General features: G+C 37.3%; 3 protein-coding genes across 3 annotated transcripts; all 3 read right to left on the reverse strand.

The window, feature by feature from the left end:
* Window positions 1–11,567: 11,567 nt before the first annotated feature.
* Window positions 11,568–12,544, reverse strand: LOC129886899 (protein VACUOLELESS GAMETOPHYTES-like). The gene has a single exon (XM_055961791.1). The coding sequence runs from the start codon at window positions 12,492–12,494 to the stop codon at window positions 11,721–11,723; it is 774 nt and encodes a 257-aa protein (XP_055817766.1). The 5' UTR covers window positions 12,495–12,544; the 3' UTR covers window positions 11,568–11,720.
* A 2,950-nt stretch (window positions 12,545–15,494) lies between these two features.
* LOC129886902 (protein VACUOLELESS GAMETOPHYTES-like) lies at window positions 15,495–16,520 on the reverse strand. The gene has a single exon (XM_055961793.1). It carries the CDS (start codon window positions 16,446–16,448, stop codon window positions 15,645–15,647), a length of 804 nt encoding a protein of 267 aa, XP_055817768.1. The 5' UTR covers window positions 16,449–16,520; the 3' UTR covers window positions 15,495–15,644.
* Window positions 16,521–19,318: 2,798 nt separating this feature from the next.
* Window positions 19,319–25,684, reverse strand: LOC129884091 (uncharacterized). The gene is made up of 4 exons (XM_055958456.1): window positions 25,625–25,684; window positions 25,270–25,466; window positions 19,562–20,087; window positions 19,319–19,429 (listed from the first exon to the last, which is right to left on the reverse strand). The coding sequence occupies exons 1-4, from the start codon at window positions 25,682–25,684 to the stop codon at window positions 19,319–19,321; spliced, it is 894 nt and encodes a 297-aa protein (XP_055814431.1).
* Between the last annotated feature and the right edge of the window lie 214 nt (window positions 25,685–25,898).

Genomic DNA, 25,898 nt, shown 5'->3' on the forward strand with positions numbered 1-25,898 from the left:
CGTATCTAGCAGGCGAGTCTGCCCCCTTGCCTGGGCAGCTTCCTTCCTCGCTGCCTGGGCAGTCCGCCTCGTCTTCCACTCTTCCTCTTCTCTCTTCTCCTCGACCCACTCCCGTCTCTCCCTCTAGTCTACCCACCGGTCTTGTTACTAGGAGTAAGGATGGGATCTACAAGCCTAAGAGGTCTTTTAACCTTCTTATATCCGTCTCGAAGTCCCCTTTACCCCATAACCTTGTGTGTGCTCTTCGTGACTCGAATTGGAAATTAGCTATGGATGATGAATATAATGCTCTTATTAAAAATAAGACGTGGGTGTTGGTGCTCCGTCCTCCTAATATTAATATTATTCGGTGTCTGTGGATTTTTGCTCATAAAGAAAAATCTGATGGTTCGTTTGAGCGACATAAAGCTCGTCTTGTAGGTGATGGTAAAACCCAACAGGTTGGCATGGATTGTGGTGAGACATTTAGTCCGGTTGTCAAACCGGAGACTATTCGTACGGTTCTTAGTCTGGCTCTCTCCAAGGCATGGCCGATTCACCAGCTTGATGTCAAAAATGCTTTCTTACACGGCGAGCTCAAGGAGACTGTGTACATATATTAACCTTTGGGTTATTGGGATCCTGATCGTCCTAATCATGTCTACTTGCTGCATAAATCTCTATATGGACTGAAACAGGCTCTACGGGCTTGGTATAAACGGTTTGCTGACTATGTCCATACTCTTGGATTTTCTCACAGTAAGACCGATCATTCCTTATTTGTTTATCGTCGAGGTTCTTCTATGGTGTATCTTTTATTATATGTCGACGATATTATTTTAACTGCTTCCTCTGATGAGCTTCGCCAGTCTATTATATCACTTTTCAGCTCCAAATTTGCTATGAAGGATTTGGGCCTGTTGAGCTATTTCTTGGGCATTGCTGTCACTCGTCATACAACCAGTTTATTTTTATCTCAAAAGAAGTATGTAGCTGAGATTATTGACCGTGCTGGCATGTCCTCGTGTAAGCCGTCTCCTACTCCAGTTGATACAAAGTCGAAGCTTGGGGCTACTACCAGCACGCCATTTGCGGACCCTTCACTTTATTGGAGTCTTGCCGGGGCACTGCAATATCTAACATTCACAACACCCGATATTACCTATGCTGTGCAACAGGTGTGCTTGTTCATGCATGATCCATGGAATGAGCACATGCACGCTCTCAAGCGCATCGTGCGCTACCTACAAGGTACGTTGGAGTATGGTCTTCACTTGTATCCCTCTTCCACAACCAACCTTATCGCATATACTGATGTTGATTGGGGTGGGTGCCCCGACACACGGCATTCGACATCGGGTTATTGTGTCTTTATGGGTGATAACTTGATCTCATGGTCTGCCAAACATTAGGCTACTTTGTCCCATTCGAGTGCCGAGGTAGAATATCGAGGGGTTGCCAATGTGGTTTCTGAGTCCTGTTAGTTATAAAATTTGCTTTTGGAACTTTATTTTCATATTCCACGGGCTACTTTGGTTTATTGTGATAATGTTAGTGCCATATATTTTGTAACACCCCTCAAAATTTTTCTAAAGATTCGGACCCTTCTTGTGTTCGGGAGGGGTCGAACCTGAGTATCTTGAAGTATATTCGTGAGTTAAGATGAGTCTCTGAGGGACTGAGCAGTGTTAGAGGTGATGTGGGGTCACCAAGGACCCCTAGGACCGAGCTAAGTCCAAAAGATCCGTCGTGGCTAAGTTTAGGATGAGTTCGTATAAGGGTCGACTTTTAACGACCCTATCTTTTGAAGGACGTCAATCTGGGTGGCCCACGACCTATCAAATTAAAGGTCGTCGAGTCTTCTTTCCAACGCCATCAAGAACGTAAATTTTGGAGTTCGGAGTCAAAAGATATGACGATCCTAAGATGAACTAGCACGGCAGGAATTTTATTTTTGGCCTGGGTTGCAACTGCTGGGGAAATGGCCTTGGCGCTGTAAGGGCGCGACGCACCACTATCGCGCCAGAAACATGCCTCAGTAGTTTGGTCCTTGGCGCGATGCGCCACTAAAAGTTGTGCAGGGTTTTTTAGGCCAAATTTCCAAAACCCAGAAAATATGGCCTTGGCGCTGTAAGGGCGCGACGCGCCACTATCGCGCCAGAAACATGCCTCAGTAGTTTGGTCTCTGGCGCGGCGCGCCACTACGAGGTGTGCAGGTTTTTAGGCGTATTCAGCCTGGCGCTGCAATGGCGCGACGCGCCACTATCGCGCCAGGTGCATTTTTGCCTATTTTTCAGAACTTTTGAGAAGGGGTAATTTGGAAATTTCCCCAAATTATATATGTATCAGCCCTATCACATTTTGGGATCATTTTCAATCCCTCACTCTCTCTCTAAAAGCCCTAGAAGCTTCTCTCTCTCCCTTCTTCTTCTTCTTCTTCTTCTTCTTCTTCTTCTTCTCCATTTCCAACAAAGAAGAGTTCTAGGAGCTTCAAGATTTGAGTCCTCCATTGAAGACCCAACAACAAGGTTTCTTCAAGTCTTCACTAAGGTATGTAAGGCTAACTAAAACATGGGTTGAATCCACCCATGTGCCCTATATCTTCTTTGAGAATGAATGTCCATAGTAATGGAGTTTCTTGCTAGGGTTATGTTTAAATAAGTCTTGTCATCTATTAAATTGAATTCTTGCTATGTTGGTGAGGTTGGGTCAAGAAATTTCTAAAAGAGCCTTTATGTGAGTATGAGTCGAATAAAATGAGTTGTTAAATATGCTTTATTGATCTTCTTAAATTATGTAGATTATGATAAAGGATGTTATTTTGCTTTAAAATGTTGCTTATTTTGAAATGTCGATTGAAAGCCTTGGAGTTGCGATGAGTTTCAAAGAGTGATTTAAATGGATGGAGGAAATGATTGATTATATCTAGATGTTGCTATATATATGCATTTAAATTTCTTTTGAAGATATGATTGAGATTGATCGGATAGTATGATTAGAAGAGATTTGTTTGTAATAGAGTTGATGAGTTGACAAGGTTGTAATGAGACTTGTCGATGTGATTTGATTGAGTTGATTGGATGGAGTTTTATGAGCATTGAGTCTTGGGAGGAGTATCGAGCACCGAATTAGGCAAGAGTATAGTCCATACTCGAACCCAATAACTGTGTCGCCAAACATAGGGGGGATGGAACCGTTAAAGTCGGATGCTTCCCCGAGAGATTTGTCCTGACATTATAGGACCTGGTTGGATTGGATCCATGATTGGTTGATTCGTTCATACCCTGGCAAGGTATGAATGGACGCAGCAACAACGTCGGTTTGTTGTACTTTCACTGGCTCATAAGTGATGGTTGTCGGGATAGAGAAACTCCCAAATAGGTCTTGATAGTACTCTGAGTCAGATTGAGTTGAATTATATGTGATTGGTCCCGTCTAAATCATATTCTTGTTTAGAGTTAGGACATTTGATTGAAATTGTTATTCCTCTTGAGTTGAGCTTCCGAGTTGATTAATTCTTCCTTGATGTTCGTTGTATTCGGCCATTTTACATACTCGTACATTCCATGTACTGATGCCATTTGGCCTGCATCATTTCATGATGCAGAGACAGGTGCTAGAGATCATCAACCGACGCTCCGTTGAAGATCCACATACACCCTCAGCTAGTTGGTGAGCCCTCCTAGTTTTCGGAGGATGTTGAGCCTTCATGTACAGTTTTGTTGACATTTCCTTTATTTTGATTGTTGGTAGCCATGGACTTGTCATTGGCACCTCTTAGACTTTGATAGAGGCTTCATAGACTGGAGTGTGGGAGGTCGAACTGTTATTTTGAGGAGTCTCATTTTATTGTCTTGTTGGGTTTTAAATGTTTGGCCTCCGGCCCCTATATATATATCTGATCAGTATTTCATTATTTGAGTTTTCCACTAAGAGAATTTGATTGATTGAATGTGTGACTGGAGCAGGTGGTTCGCTCGGAGGTCAGAAATGGCCTTCGAGTGCCGGCCACGCCTAGGGTACCCTCTCGGGGCGTGACATATTTGGCTGGTAATCTTGTTCAGCATCAACGCACTAAGCACATTGAGATGGATATACATTTTGTCCGAGAGAAAGTGGCTCGTGGCCAGGTTAGGGTACTACATGTCCCCTCTCGTTATCAGATTGTAGATATCTTTACCAAAGGCCTTCAGTTGGTGTTATTTGAAGACTTTCGGGACAGTTTTAGCATTCGGCGACCTCCCACTTCGACTGCGGGTGTGTGTTAGAATATATGGTAATATATAAATAGTTAGTTTTCTTGCATTAGACGCTTGTATTAGATATATATATACTTATTATGTTAATGAAATAAAGCAAGGGATTATTTTCTTTCAAGACCAAACTTGGTTAAATTAAAAGAAAACGCAATAAATTATGGAGATGTCTAATCTTATGACAAAATTCATGACCTTTAAGTTTGAATTGTCTAATGACATATTTGTGCACCTAATTTTGATCTCTCTTCCTATACAATTTTATTAGTCAATTTAAAATTTCATATAATACTCAAAAGGAGAAATTGACTTTTAATAAGCTTATAGTTCAATGTGTACAAGAAGAGGACAAACTTAAACAAGTTAAGATTAAAAGTTCTCATTTAACATCTATCTCTCGAACTAAAGTCGTTTCACAAAAGCAGAAAATGAGTAAGAATAAAGAAACTGCAGACAAAGTAACATTGGAGCCTAAGGATCAAAAGCCCTGTTTCTTTTGTAAGAAACTTAGTCACATGAAGAAAGAGTGTTCCAAATATGCTACTTGGTGTGAAAAGAAAGGTAAGCTTCTCAATTTGATTTGTTCAGTAGTTAATTTGGCTATGGTACCTAGTGATACTTGGTGGATAGATTCGGATGCAATTACTAATTACTCACGTAAGTGTCACTATGCAGGATTGACTAAGGAGCCGAATGTCAATTGGCGCTGAAAGATACATTTATGTGGGCAATGAAAATAAGGCAACTGTAGAAGCTATTGGTGTCTTTAAAATTTATTAGATACTGATTTTTGTTTAGAATTAGAGAAAACATATATTGTACCGTCAGAAGTATGATTAGTCATTCTTCTTTACCTAAATCGCTTTGGGCAGAAGCATTAAAAACTGCAGATTACATTTAAATAAAGTTTCAAGAAAAACAATAACTAAGATTCCATATGAATTGTGGACCAGTAAGAAGCCTAGTATTAGGCACTAACATGTCCAGATATGTCCAGCCAAAGCAAGGTCTTATAAACCTAATAAAAAGAAATTGGATTCAAGAACTGTTAGTTGTTACTTTGTAGGTTACTCAGAATGATCGAGAGATTTTAATTAAGTTTCATGACCTCTCCAACAGATTCTTTCGAAACAGGTAATGCCAAATTTATTGAAGATGTTGATTATGGAGGGAGCAATCAAAACAAACAAATTGTGTTTGAAGAGGAATTTGTTAATATTCATTATGCTAATGAAAATGATTTAGTAGCTTTACCAAATATTTTTTAATCTGTAAATTAGGATTATGCAAAAAGTACAATGATATCACCCTAAGTTCAACAATTTCAAGTTAAAGTGCCTACAAAAAAAGCTAATAGAGAAGGGAGAAATGCAATTTCGGATACTATGTTATTTTTTTCAAGGACATGATTTTTATATGGAATTAGAAGATGATCCTATAACTATTAGTCAAGCAAAATTATGTAGAAACTCTTCTAAATGGATCGATTCATGGAAGATGAGATGAAATCTATGAAAGACAATGACCTTTCAAATCTTGTCGAGTTACCATAAGGATCAGAATCGATTGAGTGTAAATGAATTTTCAAAATCAAACGTGGTTGGAAAGGTAACATCGAAAGATATAAAACATGTTTATTTGTCAAAGGGTTCACTCAAAAGGAAGACATAAATTTTAAAGAGATTTTTTTGCCAGTTTCATCGAAAGACTCGTTGAGAATCATTATGATATTTGTAGCTCATTATGACTTTGAGCTACATCAAATGGATGTAAACATTGTATTTATCAATGAAAATATTTTAAAAAATACATGAAGCAACCAAAAATTTTGAGTCTCAAAATTCAAAGCACAATTATGTAAACTTAAGAAGTTCATATATGGTTTAAAACAGATATCCCGTCAATGATACTAAAAGTTTGATCAGGTGATAACCTCTTTTGATTTTAAGAAAAACACCATTGATTAATACATTTATCTCAAGTTCAGTGGGACCAAATTTATTATCCTTGTGCTACATGTAGATAACATCTTACTGGCAAGCAGTGATGTAGGTTTGTTGCATGAAACCAAGAAATTTCCATCAAGTAAATTTGAAATGAAATATCTTAGTGAGGCGTCCTTTGTTCTGGTATAAAGAGATCGTATCAGAAACATACTTGGATTATCACAAAAGACTTATATCGAAAAGGTGGTAAGTATGGTTGACAGAGCTACTTCTTCTTATTGCATGTCCGATGCCACCCGCAATTAAAGGATTTCTCCCCAAAAAAGAGAGGAATTCCCCTTGATTTCTTTTTTCTCCAATCATGCGTGACATTCCTTGCTCGAAATCTATTAGGTGTAAATGGATTTTCAAAATCAAACGTGATTCGAAAGGTAACATTGAAAGATATAAAGCACGTCTAGTTATCAATGGATTCACTCAAAAGGAAGGCATAGATTAAAGAGACTTTTGTTAGGGGGAGGAAGCACCACAACTAAAGTTTTTATATGATAATAAATAATGAAAATAAATTGGATACGAGAATTTTATGTGGAAACCCCTCAAACAGATAGAGGGGAAAAATCATGGGGTAGAAGGATTTTACTATGATAATATGAGAGTACATGCTCTCAAATACAAGGAAAAAATAACAATAATGTCATGACCCAGCCCTGTGGGTCGCGACTGGTGCCCTATTAGGACACCCAAACGAGCTTACATACCAAATTATCATATTACAAAATAATTCCAATTTAATTTTTGTCTCAATCAGAATAGCAGGCTATCCTTAATTTCAGTAGCCGCACGTGCAGAAAATAACATATCAAACCAAAAAAGGGCGACGAAGGGCGCGTCACCGGATACGTGCATATATACAAACATATGGGTCGTTTTGGCCGTTATAACAAAAGGGGCCACATTAGGACACAAATCATACACGAACGAACATATACGACCCATGACCCACACCTATGTCTACAGGTCTCTACAGAACATAACGGAAATATATGACGGAATAGGGCCCCGCCGTACCCAAATGGTCAAATATACAGAAACATGTACACAGGAAAGCCATATACCAAAATGTAGGCTCCGAGTTAAATGAGCGCTCTGTGGTAGCAGAAGGTGTGTAGCCTACGCTGAGGGATCTTGAATGTCTGTACATGCGGGCATAAACGCAGCCCCCCAAAGAAAGGGGGTCAGTACGAACTTTGTACTGAGTATGTAAAGCACAAACATAAAGAGTATAGATTGTAACTAAAAGGAAAGGTACCAAGAGCACATACCAAACCAGGACATCAAAATCTGTACTGAAAATATATGTACATAATGCAAATAAAAATCATGCATAAGGCTCGGGAACGTGGTAACCACCCTATCGCTGGTACCACAACACATCATACTTCGGAAGGTTTCAAATCTCCGTACAAATTCCGAACATATCATATCATCACAACATGTCATATCATCAGAACATATCATATGCCATATCACATCATAACACCGTAAATAGTACCCGACCCTATGGCGAGGTCTCCGGACCTATAACACATCATACTGCCGAATACATTATAGGGCGCACGATTGCAAAGCCGGCCCGAGTTCCGGCGAATGAAGTCATAGTAGTATGCACGAGCGGAGTGGTAAGAAACTAATGCAACATATATATATCAAGCATTTCTGAAATTATATTTACAGTCCCAAAATGGGTATTAGAACATAAGGGGACGATTATGATATTATTTTTTAATAGGAAAAATCACAGGCAAAAGTTATCCTCTTATATTATACCAGAATAAACTAAGTAGGACAAACTAGACGAGTTTCGGAGGTAGTGGGCCCACCTCCGGCCAAGCCGAGGTGGCGTATGGGAATTTCAAATATTTGGCTTTACGGAGTCATCTATCAAGGTTGTAGGATGATCCGATCTCATAAGTAGAGGCTACGCTTATTTGCATGTTTTTTTCCCAACATATAAGAGTTTTTGAATTCAATTTCACTGGATGGATATATAGGAAATTCAAGCTCGGATTCCTATGAGCAGAATTTTTCTCGAGACTCAAATTACAACCTACTACACTTAGAATATGCCAAAAGAAGAAAAGGAGGAGATTTACATACCTTATCCGCTTCTTCCGCTCACTCCAACTCAACTCCCGTTTTCTCCAAACTCTACAAATGGTCACAATTGCCAATTGTAAGTTATAATCCTTTAAGAGTTCAATTTCTAGTCCTTACTAGTCTACAAAAATTTGGGCAGCACCTCCTCTATAAATTCAACATCCCCGAGAATCTAACTCGACTGAAATATCAACAACAACAACCACAACAATACCGACAACATCAACAATCACTACAAAAATACATTAATAGTCTTTCTTCTTCTTCTTCTTCTTCTTCTTTCTTCTTTCTCTTCTTTCTTTTTGTTACATAAGGCCACAATTTCCACTCCAACTTCACACCTTCAAACTAATATCAACATTTCATATTCATTTACTAGCTCAAGACCATTTAAACATAATTCGAAAGAAATTAACATTATTCCATACACTATACCAAAAATTCTACCAAAACCATAATCCACCCAAAACTTTTACGAACACAACGAAACTACCAAATTGCATTGTCTTCTTCCAAATTCATTAAGAATAACAATAATTCCCATATTAAAATTCCACTTCCATAATTTCATAAAACTATACTAAAATCACATAATTTCCTATAACAACTTGTAACCAATTTCAAGGCCGTCTCGAATCGTTCAACTTTTAATTACACCATAACCGCAATAACGACACAACTAACAAGCTAAATAAAGTTCAATTCCTCTTCTCCCAACCATCACACCATATGGCCACACACACCCACTTGCACACCCACATGGTCACACACCCACATACATCACAATTACATGATTTTCACTTAATTCCACTAGCTACAACACATAGACTTCTTCCATAACATAAAAAGATAGAATTCTTACCTTTCTTCAATTTTTGACTTGCCACAAACGTAGTTTTCTCGCTTAATTAATTATGCCACGTTGAAGAGGGCCTCAAACTTGACAAGAATTCAAGAAGACAAGATTTTTGGATCAAAGTTGAAGAGCTAGGAATTGTTTTCTCTTTTTTTTCTAGCTTCGGTCTCTTCTTCTCATGGAAGATGACTTAGCTCTCTTTCTCTCTTTTGATGACTTTGATTTTTCTTGAATATTCTAGGAGATAGAAGATATAAGATATATATATATATATATATTGGACCCTCCTAATTAGTTATCACATGGACTAATTTTTTCATGGGCTTGGGCTAACCATGGCCTTTGGGCCTCAACTTTCCTTACCATTATTATTATTATTATTATTCTTTTGGAGCCCAAACTCTAAGCCCCATTTAGTAGTTCGCAAACTAGTTTCCAAAATTTCGAATTTCACCCTCGGCCTTCCTCCGTATTTCCACATCAATTTTTTTCCATGAACATCACACCGGTACTAATTAAAATAAAAAAAATAATTCACAACCTATTCTTTACAAGCCTAAAAATACTTTTTTTTCTCTTTCTGAATGTGCAAAAGTGCGGGGTATAACAAATAAACACTTCTCTATTGTAAAAGGAATAACTCACTAAAGAGGATACTTAAAACTATAATATTTATCTTGGTGTATAACTCTCTTTGTATTCTTACTCACTCTTTCTGGAATGATATAAATGAGGGCATTAGGCCCTCTATTTATAGGAGGAACAAAATGCGTAAAAGAAATTTTACGCTCTTTGTAAACGTGTTGCCAACTATTTTTCCTGTCAAAAGTTGCCAAAACGTGTTGCCATATATTGCTATTTTTTTTCTGTCAAAAGTTGCTTTTGGCAACTTTGACTTTTCTTTCTTTTTCCATTTCTGTTGGCTTTTTCTAGTTCTAGCAATTTTAAGGAGCCAAAATTTAAAGTTTGTGATTTTAGATTTTGATCTTATTGAACTATTAGTAATTTTATACATATTCAAATGATTTTTTAAAACAAATAATACATGATTTTAATTAAAGCTACTAATTCCATCAAAACTATAACCGACGGTACTCAAGCCCTTGCCCCTTCTCTTAATTTGGCAAAACTGCACTTTTAACCGTTGTGTTACAGGGCTAGTGCATGTTAGTCCTACTGTCACTTGTTGCGCACAAATCGTGTTTGGATTTTGGGACACTGTTGCGATGAGCCTGGTTTACAAGGGGAAAACAAAAGCTTAAAGCATCGTGAAATTGTAAAATTAATCTTATTATTCTACGCCCAAGTACAAATGGACCTAATTTATTTTTGTTCCTTTTACTTTGTAATCTAAAATTTCGTTTGTCAACAAGGGCAGAGGCACGGTAGAAATTATGGATTCGGCGAACTCACTAATTTTAGTTTAGACTTTGTATATGTGTTACAAAGTTTATCAAATAGTGCAAATATTAAATACTAACTTGGGGGTGGGGTGGGGGTGGGGGTTTCAAATATTGTGTCACTACTGAAACAAATCATTATTTTTCCATTAGAATTTCTCACTAAAAACTGTTTAGTGGTTATTTTCATTAATATTTTGATTGAATTAGTGAGAAAAAAAATAGTGTGTTTTAATGAAAAAATTAACAAGCTTTTCAGTATTTCAATGAAAATCTATTTTTCACCATTCATTTTCCTATTGAGTTGGTTAGGTGGGAATGAGGTGGAAAATAAATTGTCTTTCAACACAAATTTTTCATTGATTAATGATTCATGATGAGAAAAATCTTTGTTTCTAGTAGTGGGTATACCAAGAACAGGGATGGGTCTCTATCTACGATATCATGAGAAAAAATAGTTATTGAGTCTAACTCTACTCCAAAAGTTAATTCATAAATCCCCAATATTCCACAACCGATGTGAGCCAAATTCAACTCTTTCGAACCCAATAACTTAAATGATCAGTGAGTTCAACAATATCTAAAGCCCATAAACTTAAATCTAGAATTCGCTTATGTTTATCTGCATAATATTTTATTTGAACAATAGTGATGTTTCTAGGAAAGTGATAACAATTGGCGTGTGTTTCAATAAATATTTGGTGATGGTTCATGTAGGAAACTCACACGTTTGATAGCTCAACTTAAAACTCAAAAAAACAAAATACTTAGGTTTTTTTTTTGATGGTTCACTCTTCATTTCTTCCTCTTTTTCTTTTTTAATGCATCTCTATTTTTTACAACGAGAGGACTGATATGGTTATCATTATGCCAAAGGCACTAATTTTCGACCCGAAGAAAACAGAATAAAAAAGGGGGAAATCAAACACTAGTTTGTAATAGAAACCAAAACGAAAATGGAGAAACTTGATGATGAAGGATCGATCAAAGATACAAATTTGAAAGAGAAATAACATAACAACAATAAAGCATTTATTTTGCAATAAAAACTGAAGAACGCGAAAGCAGATGCATTAGATAATCACGATAGTGTTATATGTAACTGTATGTTGGTGATTGTACTCTACCATAAGTCCAGCATAGCCTGTCTTGATCGTGCCGCAATCTGAGCTTCAATTTGAGCTGCTATAAGCCGGTCATGATCATCATTCACTGAATTTATCATTTCCACCGCTGCATTCGCATTGGAATTCAGACTTGTATTTTGATTTGGATTTGAATTCGGAATTGGACGCTGCTGTTTGGGAAAAACACCGACTTCGAGACTAGTTATCGCACATTGCAAATGTGACCCGAAATCACAAGCAGCGCAATAGTACAACCAATCGTCCTTGTTCATTATCACGTTGCACATATCACAAACGTATTCCATATTCTTATCTTCATAAGGAGAACCGAAGTGGAGCCCCAATTGATGCGGGTGGTTATCAACAAGTATCGAGTTAGGACAGGACGCACATTGCAAGTGGATATCAAATTCACAACAAGCACAGCTAAAGCAAAATCCATTGCCAGCAGAGCCACAAGCCTTGCAAGTATAGGAACGGCTCGAGTACGACGGAATTTGGTGAAGAGTCAAGGGGTGAGATGAATGAGACGTGTGATTGAGAAAACGCGGAGCGTTGAAGCAGTTTTCGTGGAGGAAATATTGGCAGGTGTTGCAGCCGTAGAAAGGCTTGTTACTATTGTTTGGTTGCTCACAAGCATTGCAAGTGAGTAGTTCTGTTTCCGTATCAGTTGGATTGACAATTAGTTTCAAGATGTGGGGATGGCTGAAATGTTGCTTATTATTATTACCTTGAGGTGCCGCATTTGTACCCCGGTTCTGTCTTCCCATTGTTTCTTTTTTCCTGGTAATTTTGTTGTGCAATATAATGGATATATATATATATATATTGGAGAGCTAGCTAGCTGCAAGTGATGATTTACATTTATAGATAGTATTTTAATTCAACTATACCATACAATAATAACTTGGCGATGTTGTTTCCTCTGCACGACTTTGCTTCCATATTTTCATTTTCTTTTACTAAGTCGTCGTCTTCGACATTAACAATTTGGCCAGTTGTTATACAAAAGTATATTTATCATATTGACTGACTAGCTGTAATCCATTGCCATTGGCCGCAAAGTATAACTAAAATGGCACCGAGCATCTTCATGTTTTGACTTTGACTAAAATGGCGCCAAGCATATTACGTTGTATTAATTCACTAGTCAACTGTGTTGAGGTTCATCGGTAGACTTTTTGCTCTTACAAGTTGGCGTTTCATCAATCATTTTCGTACGTAGTGCTGGTCGAGTACTAGTTCATTTAGAGCTTGTTGACATTAGAGTTGGATTATTGAAGCGAATAATCATGTCTTGTTTAATTCTCATCCTTCGATCAATCGGTTACTTCTCAAGTGGATGTTACATATACTTTTTTCATTAATACAAACCTTGAATTCGTGAGATGGAGAAACATGTCCATCAACCATAAAAGACATTCGAGCTCGATAAAACATAGTAAATAATATGACATGCAAATTAAGCATTTATTTTGCAGTAAATTTCTGAATAATTTAATGTCAAAGCTGATGCATATTTATCACTCATTAGATGATGATGACAATACATAGTTCAGTAGAAAATGTATGTTCGTGCTGCCATCCGACTAGCAAGGCCACATTGTTAATTTCCTTCGACGACTTTGCATATATGTTTTTTTTTACTTTATTAAGTCGTCCAGAGCAAACAATTTGGTCAATTGCTATTCAAAATATATTTAAAAATCTGTAAGCATGTTGACTGACTTAGCGCTGTTATCCATTGGCTAATAAAATAATGACGAGCATCTTCGTATAATTTGGCATACACTAAAATGTTGCCTTCTTGTTTGTTTTTCTCAATTTAATTTCCTTATTCATTTTCTCCGCTCGGTTATAATCTCTCTTTGATTAATAAGGACAGTGATGGAGTAATAAGTACTTCTTTATTTAGGTTTTAGATTCAAGTTCGGTATATAAAATCACCTTTAATGTTAGAGAATGTTTTACACCCAACATGAAATTTTTTACAGCGAATCCAAATTTAGTTGTGAGACTCTAAATTTCAATATAAGTATGAGATACGGAATGAAAAAAGAGAGAAGAAGCTCTGTCTATATTTATAGGTGGTCGTCTCTGTGATATAAAATGTAAAATTTGATCCACTGATTTCGGCAAATTGATTACTTTGGGGAGTCAACTGTATTGAGGTTCATGGATGTTACGGTAACAGTCCACTGTTAGACTTTTTGAATCGTAGCAAGTTGACATTTTCATCATTCATTATTCTAGTGCTGAATTCAACAATGTATCCTAGCCCTCACCCCACCTTACACACACAAACTTGCTAACTTGGGGTGGGGGTGGGAATTCTAATATTGGGTCACTACTAAATTTCTATTATTATTTTTTATTGAATAAAGTTTAATGGTTACGCTCATGAATATTTTGATTGAAATAGTAAAAAAAAAGAAGATAAGTGGTATTTTCATATGAAAAAATTAGAAAGTTTCTCCGTATTTGAATGAAAAATTAATTTTCACCATACATTTTTATAGTGAATTGGTTCGGAGAAAATCGGATAAAAAAATCATGTTTTATAACACAAATCTTTCATTGACTTGGTGAGAATCGGATAGGAAAAACTTTTGTTTCTAGTAGTGGGTAAACCAAGAATAGAGATGGGTCTTTATTTATGATACCGTGCGAAGAAATAATTATTGAGTCTAACTCAACTCCAAAAGTTAATTCATACGGTGAGAATTATTCAAAACCACGTAACTAAGCCAAATCCCCATATATATTGCACAACCGATGTGAGAGAAATTCAACTCTTTCGAACCCAATAACTTTAATGATTAGCGAGTTCAGTTATATCTAAAGCCCATAAATTTAAATTTAGAATTCGCTTATGTTTATCTGTATAATATTTAATTTAAATTATCAGAAACAATATAGCATAATTCCCTTCTTTGGGAAAGGATGAGTCTAGTAACAAAGTCTCCAGTAATTTTCAATGGTGCATTGGATTATAGCCACGTGGCTTTCTACATATTTAATGGCCTGGATGAATTTATGTAAAAATTTGTTTTATGTTCTACTATTTGGACATCCCGGCTACAAATTCTTTTTTAAAAAATTTTTTAAAAGAAAATTGGGGATAAGGAAAGGAAAAATGGGAAAGGAATTATAATGTGGAAGTTCAATAGCCAATCTACTGAGCTATTAAGATTCTCATTCCTACTTCAAATTCACTTTGATAATTCTTTTCATATCTTTCGTGGCTCAGATCAAACTATGTCTGAGATGCCAACTCCCCATTCAAAATACACAAAAATATGGTACCCTAATTTCAATAAAAAAAAGAAATTGAGTTTCAACCCAAAAAACATTTTGAAGAAGTAAAATGAATAGAAAATCATCTTCACTCCCAACTTCGACCAATCGCAACATGAGCAAGAGAGAAGACGAGAAAGTAAAATTCCATCTGAATTTTGATGCACGGGGATTAAATTGGGATTGGGAGATAAACTAAAACATGAAAAATCAATTAAAGAGAACAAAAATAGTAGAGAAAGAACAATGATATGGGTTTTGGGGATAAATTAAAAGGCTGGGTGGGATTGTCCTTAGTGATTTTTGTGGTTATTGATGACAAATTCATCCAGTCCAATAAATGTATAAGCAGCCAGGTGGCTTTAACCAGTGCACCATTGAGAATTACTGGATTGGATCCAGCTTTCCCATAATTCTTAGATATTCCTTTGGTTTTCTTAGAGTGAACATTGACAACTTATTGCACACTCACCTGATATAATTGGAAATAGGTATTAATAGTACTAACATTTGATTTTGAAGAGAAATAACAGACAAAAACATTTATTTTGCAATTAAAAAACAGAAATCACAATATAAGGCATAATTTGAGCTTTAACAATTTTGTTATCAGGACGATCGAGTTAATAGTAACTGTATCGTCTTCGTGGTGCTATCAAGTCCAGACAAGCCTCTCTTCCTCGTGCTGCAATCTGAGCACTAATTTGAGCTGCCATTATCTGTTCATGAGCTTCATTTGCTGAATTTATCATCTCCAGTGTTGCATTTGGATTTCTATTTGGGGTCGGGTTTGGATTTGGATTTGGATTTGTATTTGAATTTGGAATTGGACGCTGCTGTTTGGGGAAAACACTGACTTCAGGACTAATTATCGCACATTGCAAGTGTGACGCGAAATCACAAGCAGCGCAATAGTACAGCCAGTCGTCCTTGTTCATTATTTCAGTGCAGATATCGCAAACATAATCGATATCCTTGTCTTCGTAAGGAGAACCGAAGTGGAGCTCCAATTGATGCGCGTGTTTATCAACAAGTATCGAGCTAGGGCAAGATGCACATTGCAAGTGAATATCAAATTCACAACAAGCACAGCTAAAGCAAAAACCATTACCAGCAGAGTCACAAGCCTTGCAAGTATAGGAACGACTTGAGTAAGTCGCAATTGGGAGAAGGGTCAATGGATGGGAAGGATGAGACGGGTGATTGAGAAAACGCGGAGCATTGAAGCAGTTTTCGTGGAGGAAATATTGGCAGGTGTTGCAGCCGTAGAAAGGCTTGTTGCTATTGTTTGGTTGCTCACAAGCATTGCAAGTGAGTAGTGTTTCAGTTTCAGTTGGATCATTGACAATTAGTTTCAAGATGTGGGAATGACTGAAGTGTTCTTTTCCTTGAGGTGCCGCATTTGTACTCCGGTTCTGTCTTCCCATTGATTTTTTTTCCTTTGTAATTTTATTGTTTGAATAAGGGGTTTGTGCAATATAATGGATATATATTGGTGAGTTAGAAGTGATATACATATTTATAGATATTTTAATTCAACTATACGAATAACATAACTTGGCCACGTTGTTTAACGACGACTTTGCTAAGTCGTCTCCGACATAATTAATAACAATTTGGCCAATTGCTATGCAAAAGTATATTTTAACATGCATCTATGTAACATATTGACTGACTAGCTGTTATATCCATTGGCTACGTACTAAAAAGGCGCCAGTATCTTCATGTTTTGACTTTGACTAAAATGGAACCGAGCATCTTCGTATTCACAATTCAATTGTGTTGACGAATTCATGGAAGTTTCGGTTGACTTTTTGCTCTTGCAAGTTGGAATTTCCTCCACGAATATTTTCGTAGTGCTGGTCGACTACTAGTTCATTTTGAGCTTGTACTAATCTGTATCAGACATTGGAGTCTGATATGATTATTGCAGCATCTTATTAATAGTACTAATAATTAACTTGCTAGATGATTATCATCCTTCGATCAGTCGTTTTTCTAGTGTAACCATACTTTTCAATGTAAATGTCATTTCCCTATCAAATTTCAACGTATATATATTTTATTCACTAATACAAATCTCGAACTCGTATAAAAAATAAATAATCTAAGGCGTCTTTTCATAATTTATTTTCTCTGTTTTACTTGCACCTTCTATTGAGTATGCTAATTTAAGATGGACAGTGCAGTGCAGTGTGATGGAATTTGATTTAAGAGGATACAGTAAGATAAAGCAAGAAAAAATATGGAGAAAAGAAAGTGAAACAGTTCTAATAGATATCGTAAAATGGCGAAACATGTCTATCAACGATATAATAGTATAAAAGTGATATAACATAACAGCAAGTTATCCAGCATTTATTTTGTAGAAAATTACATGAATAATGTCAAAGCGGATGCATCACGCATAGAGTCAGTAGTAAAAACAAAGGAGAACAAATGCTCATTAAAGAAGAAAGAGTAAAAAAGTTTTTATTATTGACCTTTGATCTTCAGAATATATACATCCACGTTAACTAAAGGAAAACAACTAAAATATAGGTGCAGTAATCCAACTTCCAACAAACACTGAAATAATTGAGGCACAACAACACTCCTCTTGCTTCAAGACTTGCAGACTCTGAGTTTTCTTCTGAGAAACTCAAATCTGTTAACATGAAACGGCTTCGTAAACAAACCAACAACTTGATCTTCTGTCCTGCAATACACTAGTTTCACCTCTCCTGCTTCTTGCACTTCCCTAAGAAAGTATAATTTGATATTAAAATGCTTGGTTCTTGCATGAAAAACATGATTATGCGAAATGGCTATGGTTGCTTGATTATCGACAAACACTTTTGTGCTTTCTTGTTGTTCTAAACCAAGATCTATCAGGATCTTCCTTAGCCAAAGAGCTTGATTTACTGGCGTTGTTGCAGCTATAAATTCAGCTTCTGTCGTTGACTGTGCCACGCCATCTTGCTTCTTTGAGCACCATGAGAAACACCCTGCACCAAGGCTTAAACAATAACCTGAAGTGCGTTACATGTCATCACCTGACGCTCCCCAATCACTGTCATAATAACCTTGTAACTTGAAATTCTGACTTTTACTGAACTTAACACCATAGTCCAAATTCCTTTGACATACCTGATCACTCTTTTGGCAGCTTTGATGTGCATTTCACTCGCACAATTTAGAAATATGAACAAGACACTTACTGCTTGCAAAATGTCAGGTCTTGTGGCAGTGAGATACATGAGACACCCAATCATACTTCTATAATTCGCCTCATCAACCTTGTTACTGCCATCATCCTTAATCAGCTTCTCTTTTTGATTCATTGGAGTGTTCATAGGCTTGCAGTCTTCCATTTTGAACTTCTTCATTATCTCCCTTGCGTACTTCTTTTGGCACACGAACACCTCATTTTGAGTTTGATGAATCTGCATTCTAAGAAAGTAAGACATTTCTCCCAAGTCTTTCATCTCGAATGTTTTCTTCATTTCTTCCTTGAATTCCTCTATTAATTCAAGGTTATTTCCTGTTACAAAAAGATCATCAACATAAAGTGATAGAACCACAATATCAGAATCTCTTTTTTTAATAAACAGAGTTGATTCACTTAGGCTTCTCTTAAAACCTAAGCCTCGTAAATGCTCATCAATTCGACTGTACCAAGACCTTGGAGCCTGTTTTAAACCATAAAGGGCTTTCTCCAATAGATAGACTTTTTCTTCTTATCCTTTTACAGAAAAATCTTAAGGTTGCTTCACACAAATTTGCTCCTCAAGATAACCATTTAAAAAGGCTGACTTGACATCTAACTGAAAGATTTTCCAACCTTTTTAAGAAGCAGCCGCTAGCAATAGTCTTATAGTGTCAAGTCAAGCAAGTGGAGCAAATGTTTCTGAATAATCAACTCCAAAAATTTGTGAATAACCTTTTACAACCAGTCGTGCCTTGAGCTTGTTAACAGAACCATCAACGTTTAAATTCATGCAGTAAACCCACTTAACACCAATGATTTTCTATCTTAAGGCTTTTCCACAAGCTGCCACGTCTTGTTCTTCTCAATCATTTCAAGCTCCTACTCCATTGCAGCTTGCCACTTGGGATCTAAAGCAACTTCTTCAAAATCCAGAAGGTTCTAAAATGGCCACATTACATCTTTGATATATGTCAGAGAGCAGCCTTGTTCCTCTCACAAGTTGATCATTAATGTTCTCATCAAGATCTGGTAGATTTCTTGTAATCTGCTTCTGGTAAACATCCTCCCAGTCTCATTTCTCGTTCTCCATAAAAAATACATTTCTACTTACCATAATTTTTCTAGTATGAGGCTGAAAAATTCGGTAAGCTTTAGAGATTTACTGTAACCAATAAAGCCTCCAGATTCAGCTTTCTTGTCTAACTTGTCCCTCTTAACCTGTGGAATATGAGAGAAACACAAACAACCGAAGATTTTCAATTTTTTAAGGATGGCTTATACCCGTGCCATGCCTCAAAAAGTGTCTTTCCCTCCACTGTGATGTAAATGTCCAAGTCTCTTGTGTCATACATCTGTTGTCACTTCTTGGCTCGGATAGGCAGCACACTTTCCCTCTGTTGGATCAAAAGAAAAAAAAATTCCTCTCATTTTAACTTGACAAATTTCTTGACCCTTTGGATCAAATATGACACACTTGTTGTCCCCAAAATTAAGCTTAAAACCATTCTCCAAAATTTGCCCCATGCTCAACAAATTTCTATCAAGAACAAAAAGTACATTTGAAATTAACTTTGTACCTGAGTAGCTTTCAATAGCAATTGTGCCTTTTCCTTTTGCAGGGAGATAATCACCATTACCGATTTTGACTTTAGAGACTACATGTCTGTCTAACTCTCTAAAAATCTCCTCATCATGAGTCATGTGATTTGTACAACCGCTATCAATTAACCAACTTTCGCTTGGACTTTTACTTGCAAAACAGGTAGCCACAAACAATTCCTCTTCTTCTTGTTGGTCAACAATTTGTGCTTCATTTAATTGTTGTGGTCCTTTCTCCTTGCAAATAATCTCAGCGTAGCCGAGTTTATGATACTTTCTGCATTTCATATCAGGTTTTGTCTAACACTTGGAATGAGGATGATTTCTTTTCCCACAATGCTGACAAGGTGGAAATTTTCCGCCTTTATTGTGGCTAATGGAATTGCTATCAGTTGCAACACCTTCTGTTGACGCAGCATATGTTGGGGGGAGGAAGCACCACAATTAAAGTTTGATATGATGAAAATATTGAAAATAAATTGGACACGAGAATTTTACGTGGAAACCCCTCTAAATGATAGAAGGGAAAAAACCACGGGGTAGAAGGATCTCACTATAAAATATATGGAGTACACAGCTCTCAAATACAAGGAGAAAACAATAATTAACACTTCTCTCTTGTAAAAGGAACAACTACTAAAAAGGACACTCAAGACTAAAAATATTTATCTTGGTGTATAACTCTCTTTGTATTCTTACTCTCTCTTTCTGGGATGATTTTGAATGAGGGCAAGAGGCCTTCTATATATAGGAGAAAGAAAACGCGTATACGCGTTTTCAAAAACGTGTAAGAGTTGTTGGCAGCATATTGTATACACGTTTTCAACAACCAATGTCAAAAAAAGGTTGCTGGCAGGCAGCCCCTTTTTTTGACTTCTGCATTGCCTCTTTTTTTGACTTCTGCATTCTCCCACTTGAAGATTTAATTGAGAATCAATTAACTCTTCACACCATCCTTTCTACCCAACTACTGCAATGTTACGTTTCTGCTAGGCCAATAGAAGATTGACACCATATGAACTTATTACTGTTGATCGGCTTTGTAAACATATCTGCTAGGTTGTCATTCGTGTGAATTTTCTGAATGTCCACACTGTCTTCTTCCACCTTCTCACGGACAAAGTGATACTGAACTCGTATGTGCTTTGTTCTTGAATGAAATGCAGGATTTTTTGCAAGATGCAAAGCGCTTTGACTGTCACAAAACAGAGCAACCTTCTCTTGTTTGTGCCCAAGCTCCTCCAGTAACATCTGCATCCATATTGCCTCTTTGCTAGCTTGTGTAGCTGCTACATATTCTGCTTCCGTCGTAGATGTAGGCACGATAGATTGCAGTTTTGAAACCCAGCTTACAGCTCCTCCAGCAAGAGTAAACACATAACTTGTGGTGGACTTGCTTTTATCAAGATCACCTGCATAATCTGAATCAACATAACCTTTAACAGTAAAGTCAGATCCTCCATAACACATTGTAACATCTGAGGTACCCTTGATGTATCTTAGGATCCTCTTAACAGTATTCCAATGCTCTCTTCCAGGATTAGCCATGTATCGACTAACCACTCCCACTGCTTGTGCAATGTCAGGTCTTGTACATACCATGGCGAACATTAAACTTCCCACTGCTGATGCATACGGTACTCGAGACATCTCCATCCTCTATGCTTCATTGCTAGGACTCATACTTGAGGATAACTTGAAATTAATAGGAAGTGGGGTAGAAATTGACTTACAGTCTTGCATCTTGAAGCGTCTCAAGATTTTCTTCAAGTAGTTCTTTTGAGAAAGCCAAATCTTCCTATTATTTCTGTCTCGGTGAATTTGCATCCCTAGAATCTTGTTTGCTGGTCCCAAGTCCTTCATTTCAAATTTCCTAGCCAACTGTGCCTTTAAATTTGTGAGACGATCTTTGTTGGGGCCTGCTACCAATATATCGTCAACATACAACAGCAAAATAACAAAATCTTCATCACCAAATCTCTTGTAGTAAACACAAGGATCTGAACTATGTCTGTTGTATCCAAGGCTTATAATGAAGGAATCAAATCTCTTATACCAACATCTCGGCGCCTGTTTGAGACCATATAGAGATTTGTTCAACCTACAAACCAAGTTCTCTTTTCCCTGTTCTTCAAAACCTTCTGGTTGGAGCATATAAATTTCTTCTTCAAGCTCTCCATGAAGAAATGCAGTTTTGACATCTAACTGCTCCAAGTACAAGTCAAATGTAGCACACATCGCCAGGACCACTCGAATTGTTGTGAGTCGAACCACCGGAGAAAATATCTCATTGAAGTATATACCTTCTTTCTGAGCGAATCCTTTCACCACCAATCTTGCACGATACTTCTCCACTTGATCATTACTATTGCGTTTGATCTTGTAGACCCATTTGTTTCCAATGGCCTTCCTTCCTTGTGGTAATTGAACAAGATCCCATGTTTTATTTTTATGAAGAGCTTCAATTTCTTCTTGCATTGCTGCCACCCACAGAGATGATTCTTGGCCTTTCATAGCTTCTTGAAAGGTTGAAGGCTCTCCATCTTCTGTTAATAGGCAGTATGCAATATTACTCTCCATGGAATAATCTGAGTGCCAAGCTGGTTCTCTTCTCTCCCTAGTTGACCGTCGAACTTCTGGAGTTTCGATCTCAACTTGCTCTTGTTCTTCGTGCTCTGGTGCTGCTTCAGAAGAAACTGGAACTTCTTCTATTTCTTCAACTTCAACTGTAGTAGTCTCTGATTTTTCTTTTGAAGTGCTACCTTCTTTTGCTTGTATCTTGTTTTTAACAAATACAACATCCCTGCTGATTACCACCTTGCGGGCTGTGGGATCCCACAAGCGATACCCCTTGACTCCATCAGCATACCCTAAGAAAATGCATTCTCTGGATTTTGGATCCAACTTTGATTTCTCTTGGGTGTTGTACATAACATAAGCAGGACTTCCGAATATATGTAAGCGAGAATAATCAGCTGGTTTTTCTGTCCACATCTCCATTGGCGTTTTCAGATCAATTGCGGTTGATGGTGAGCGATTGATCACATAACAGGCGGTTTTGACTGCTTCTGCCCAGAATGGTTTTTCCAACCCTGCAGTTGCCAATATAGCTCTTGTCTGCTCTAACAAGCTTATGTTCATCCGCTCTGGTACTCTATTTTGTTGTAGAGTATATGGCATTGTGAATTTCCCTTTAATACCCTTTTGTTTACAGAAATTATCAAATTCATCATTAGTGTATTCTCCTCCATTATCTCTCCTCAAACACTTGATCTTTTTCTCAGATTCAAGTTCCACCCGCGCTTTGAATTCTTTGAAAACTGAAAAAACATCTGCCTTCCTCTTGATTGGATACACCCAACTTCTCCTGGAGTAATTGTCAATAAATGACACAAAATATTTCGCTTCTCCTAGGGACTCCATCGGTGCTTGCCAGATATCAGAGTGGACCAGATCTAGTATTTCCTTGCTTTTAGCAGAGGAACTGCTAAACTTCAGTCTATTTTGCTTACTGGTAACACAATGCTCACAAAAGGGTAGTGAAACCTTTTTGAGCCCTGCAAGAAGTTTTTGCTCAGTAAGAATCTTCAAACCTCGTTCCGACATATGGCCAAGTTTACGATGCCACATCATCGTTGATTCTTCAAATGAACTTGCTGATGCGGTTGATGCTTCTCCTTCTTGGTGTGTTTCACCTTTAAGCACATATAGATTTGCAGCAAGTTTTTCTGCTTTCATCACTACAAGCGCTCCTTTGGATATTCTCATGACTCCACCATGAGTCTTATACGAACATCCATTATCATCTAGTTGTCCTAAAAACAATAGATTCTTCTTCGAGTCTTTTATATGTCGTACCTCCTGGATGGTGCGAACCGTGCCATCATACATCTTTATTTTGATGGACCCAATACCAATAACATCCAAAGCATGATCGTTTCCCATGAACACAGATCCTCCTGAGATAGGATTATATTGATGGAACCATTCTCTCCTGGAAGTCATGTGCCATGTTGCTCCTGTGTCCATGATCCAGACATCAGCAAAACGTTTTCTGCCTTCATTATTTGATATTGCCTCACTGCATAAAATATCGCCATCATCCGAGGTACATGCAACATTCCCTTGAGCATTTGATGGCTCAGGGTGTTCACTCTTCTTCTTGAACCGACAATCTTTCTTGAAGTGCCCTTTCTTGCCACAATTGTAGCACTTGATATTCTTCTTACTTCTTGATTGAGATCTGCCATGATTGTGACTCCCACTAGGGCCACGTTCAGTTGGTCTTCCTCTCACCATCATCAAAGCTTCAGCTTGTTGCGAACTTGCTTGTCTGTCTTCCTTATTTTTGCGCCGATTTTCTTCTTCCAAGACAGCGGCTGTAATTTCATCGAAAACTAGACTGTCAGTATTGTTCGTTAGGTTGATGATGAGTTGATCATACGAGTCAGGCAGACTTTGAAGTAGAAGCTTCGCACGTTCAGTCCACTCTATTTTGCAACCCATTGTTGTAAGTTGCGAAAACAGAGTATTCAAAGTATTGATATGTTCAGTAACTGACATGGACTCTGCCATTCGAAGAGTATACAATCTTCTTTTTAAGAAGATTTTATTATGCAAAGACTTGGCCTCATACAACCCTGTAAGAGTATCCCATATTTCCTTCGCCGTCCGCTTTTCCGCTACACTAGACAACACTTGATCAGCTAGTGCCAAGTGTAGATCAGCAACTGCGTTGCTGTCTATGTCGTTCCACTTGCTGTCATCAACAAAGTCTGTGGGCCTGCCATCAATTGCAGCTAAGCAATTGTCTTTTCTCAATATCGCTTTTATTTTCATTTTCCACAATGAGAAATTAGTCCCATTGAATTTTTCAACATCAAACTTTGTTGTACTCGACATTGTTATTTGCTTCACACCCTTCTAGATCGTTTCTGAATATTTTTGCGAACAATCGTGACAAACTGTACCGTCACCGAAATTTAATATTCACCAAATTTTACTATTCATGAAAAGTTACTATTCACAGATAGTACCTTCGCATAAAATAGACAGAATAACCGAGGGCTCTGATACCACTGTTGGGGGGAGGAAGCACCACAACTAAAGTTTGATATGATGAAAATATTGAAAATAAATTGGACATGAGAATTGTACGTGGAAACCCCTCTAAATGATAGAAGGGAAAAAACCACGGGGTAGAAGGATCTCACTATAAAATATATGGAGTACACAGCTCTCAAATACAAGGAGAAAACAATAATTAACACTTCTCTCTTGTAAAAGGAACAACTACTAAAAAGGACACTCAAGACTAAAAATATTTATCTTGGTGTATAACTCTCTTCTTTCTGGGATGATTTTGAATGAGGGCAAGAGGTCTTCTATATATAGGAGAAAGAAAACGCGTATACGCGTTTTCAAAAACGTGTAAAAGTTGTTGGCAGCAAATTGTATACACGTTTTCAACAACCAATGTCAAAAAAAGTTTGCGGCAGCCCCTTTTTTTGACTTCTGCATTGCCTCTTTTTTTGACTTCTGCAGCATAGCCCTTCTTGAAATTTTGCTTCTTGCCTTCGCCTCTAGAATTGAAATGTTGCCTTGCTTGCAACGCTCCTTCAACAGTTGCCTCATTCTTCATCATTTTTCTTTGTTCCTGTGTTTGCAAGGAGTTCAAAAGTTCTGCCAAATAACATTTGACAAATCTTTCATATTTTTCCATGAAGCAATTGTTGCTTCAAACTTTTCAGGTAAAGTAACAAGGATTTTCTGCACAATCCTTATATCAGAAAGTTTGCCGCCAAGCAACTTTACCTTATTGGCCACACTAATAAGTTTTTCTGAGTATTCCTTAATTGTCTCAGATTCCTTCATTTTTTGCATTTCAAATTTCCTCACCAGGTTTAAGACCTTCATGCCCCTAATTCTTTCATCTCCATGATATCTTTTTTCAGAAAGTCTCATATTTCCTTAGCCGAGCTAAGAGTCATGATTCTAGAAAAAATATTAGGAGATACTGCAGCATAGTGACAAGCCTTCGTCTTCGACTTTCTGGTTTTCTTCTCTTTGTGAGTTTTTATCTGAGTCA

This window comes from Solanum dulcamara, chromosome 4 (assembly GCF_947179165.1).
Source record: "Solanum dulcamara chromosome 4, daSolDulc1.2, whole genome shotgun sequence".
In the NCBI taxonomy this organism is placed as follows: domain Eukaryota; kingdom Viridiplantae; phylum Streptophyta; class Magnoliopsida; order Solanales; family Solanaceae; genus Solanum; species Solanum dulcamara.

What these genes read in the sequence shown, in the direction of transcription:
- LOC129886899 (XM_055961791.1), bottom strand. Translation starts at nt 12,494, where the DNA reads ATGGGAAGACAGAACCGGGGTACAAATGCGGCACCTCAAGGTAATAAT.
- LOC129886902 (XM_055961793.1), bottom strand. Translation starts at nt 16,448, where the DNA reads ATGGGAAGACAGAACCGGAGTACAAATGCGGCACCTCAAGGAAAAGAA.
- LOC129884091 (XM_055958456.1), bottom strand. Translation starts at nt 25,684, where the DNA reads ATGAAGGAATCTGAGACAATTAAGGAATACTCAGAAAAACTTATTAGT. An exon ending in TTATTAGTGTGGCCAATAAG is followed by an intron (nt 25,467 to 25,624) that starts GTAAAGTTGCTT and finishes TTGCAAACACAG; the next exon opens with GAACAAAGAAAAATGATGAA. An exon ending in ACATTGGTTGTTGAAAACGT is followed by an intron (nt 20,088 to 25,269) that starts GTATACAATTTG and finishes TATGAAATGCAG; the next exon opens with AAAGTATCATAAACTCGGCT.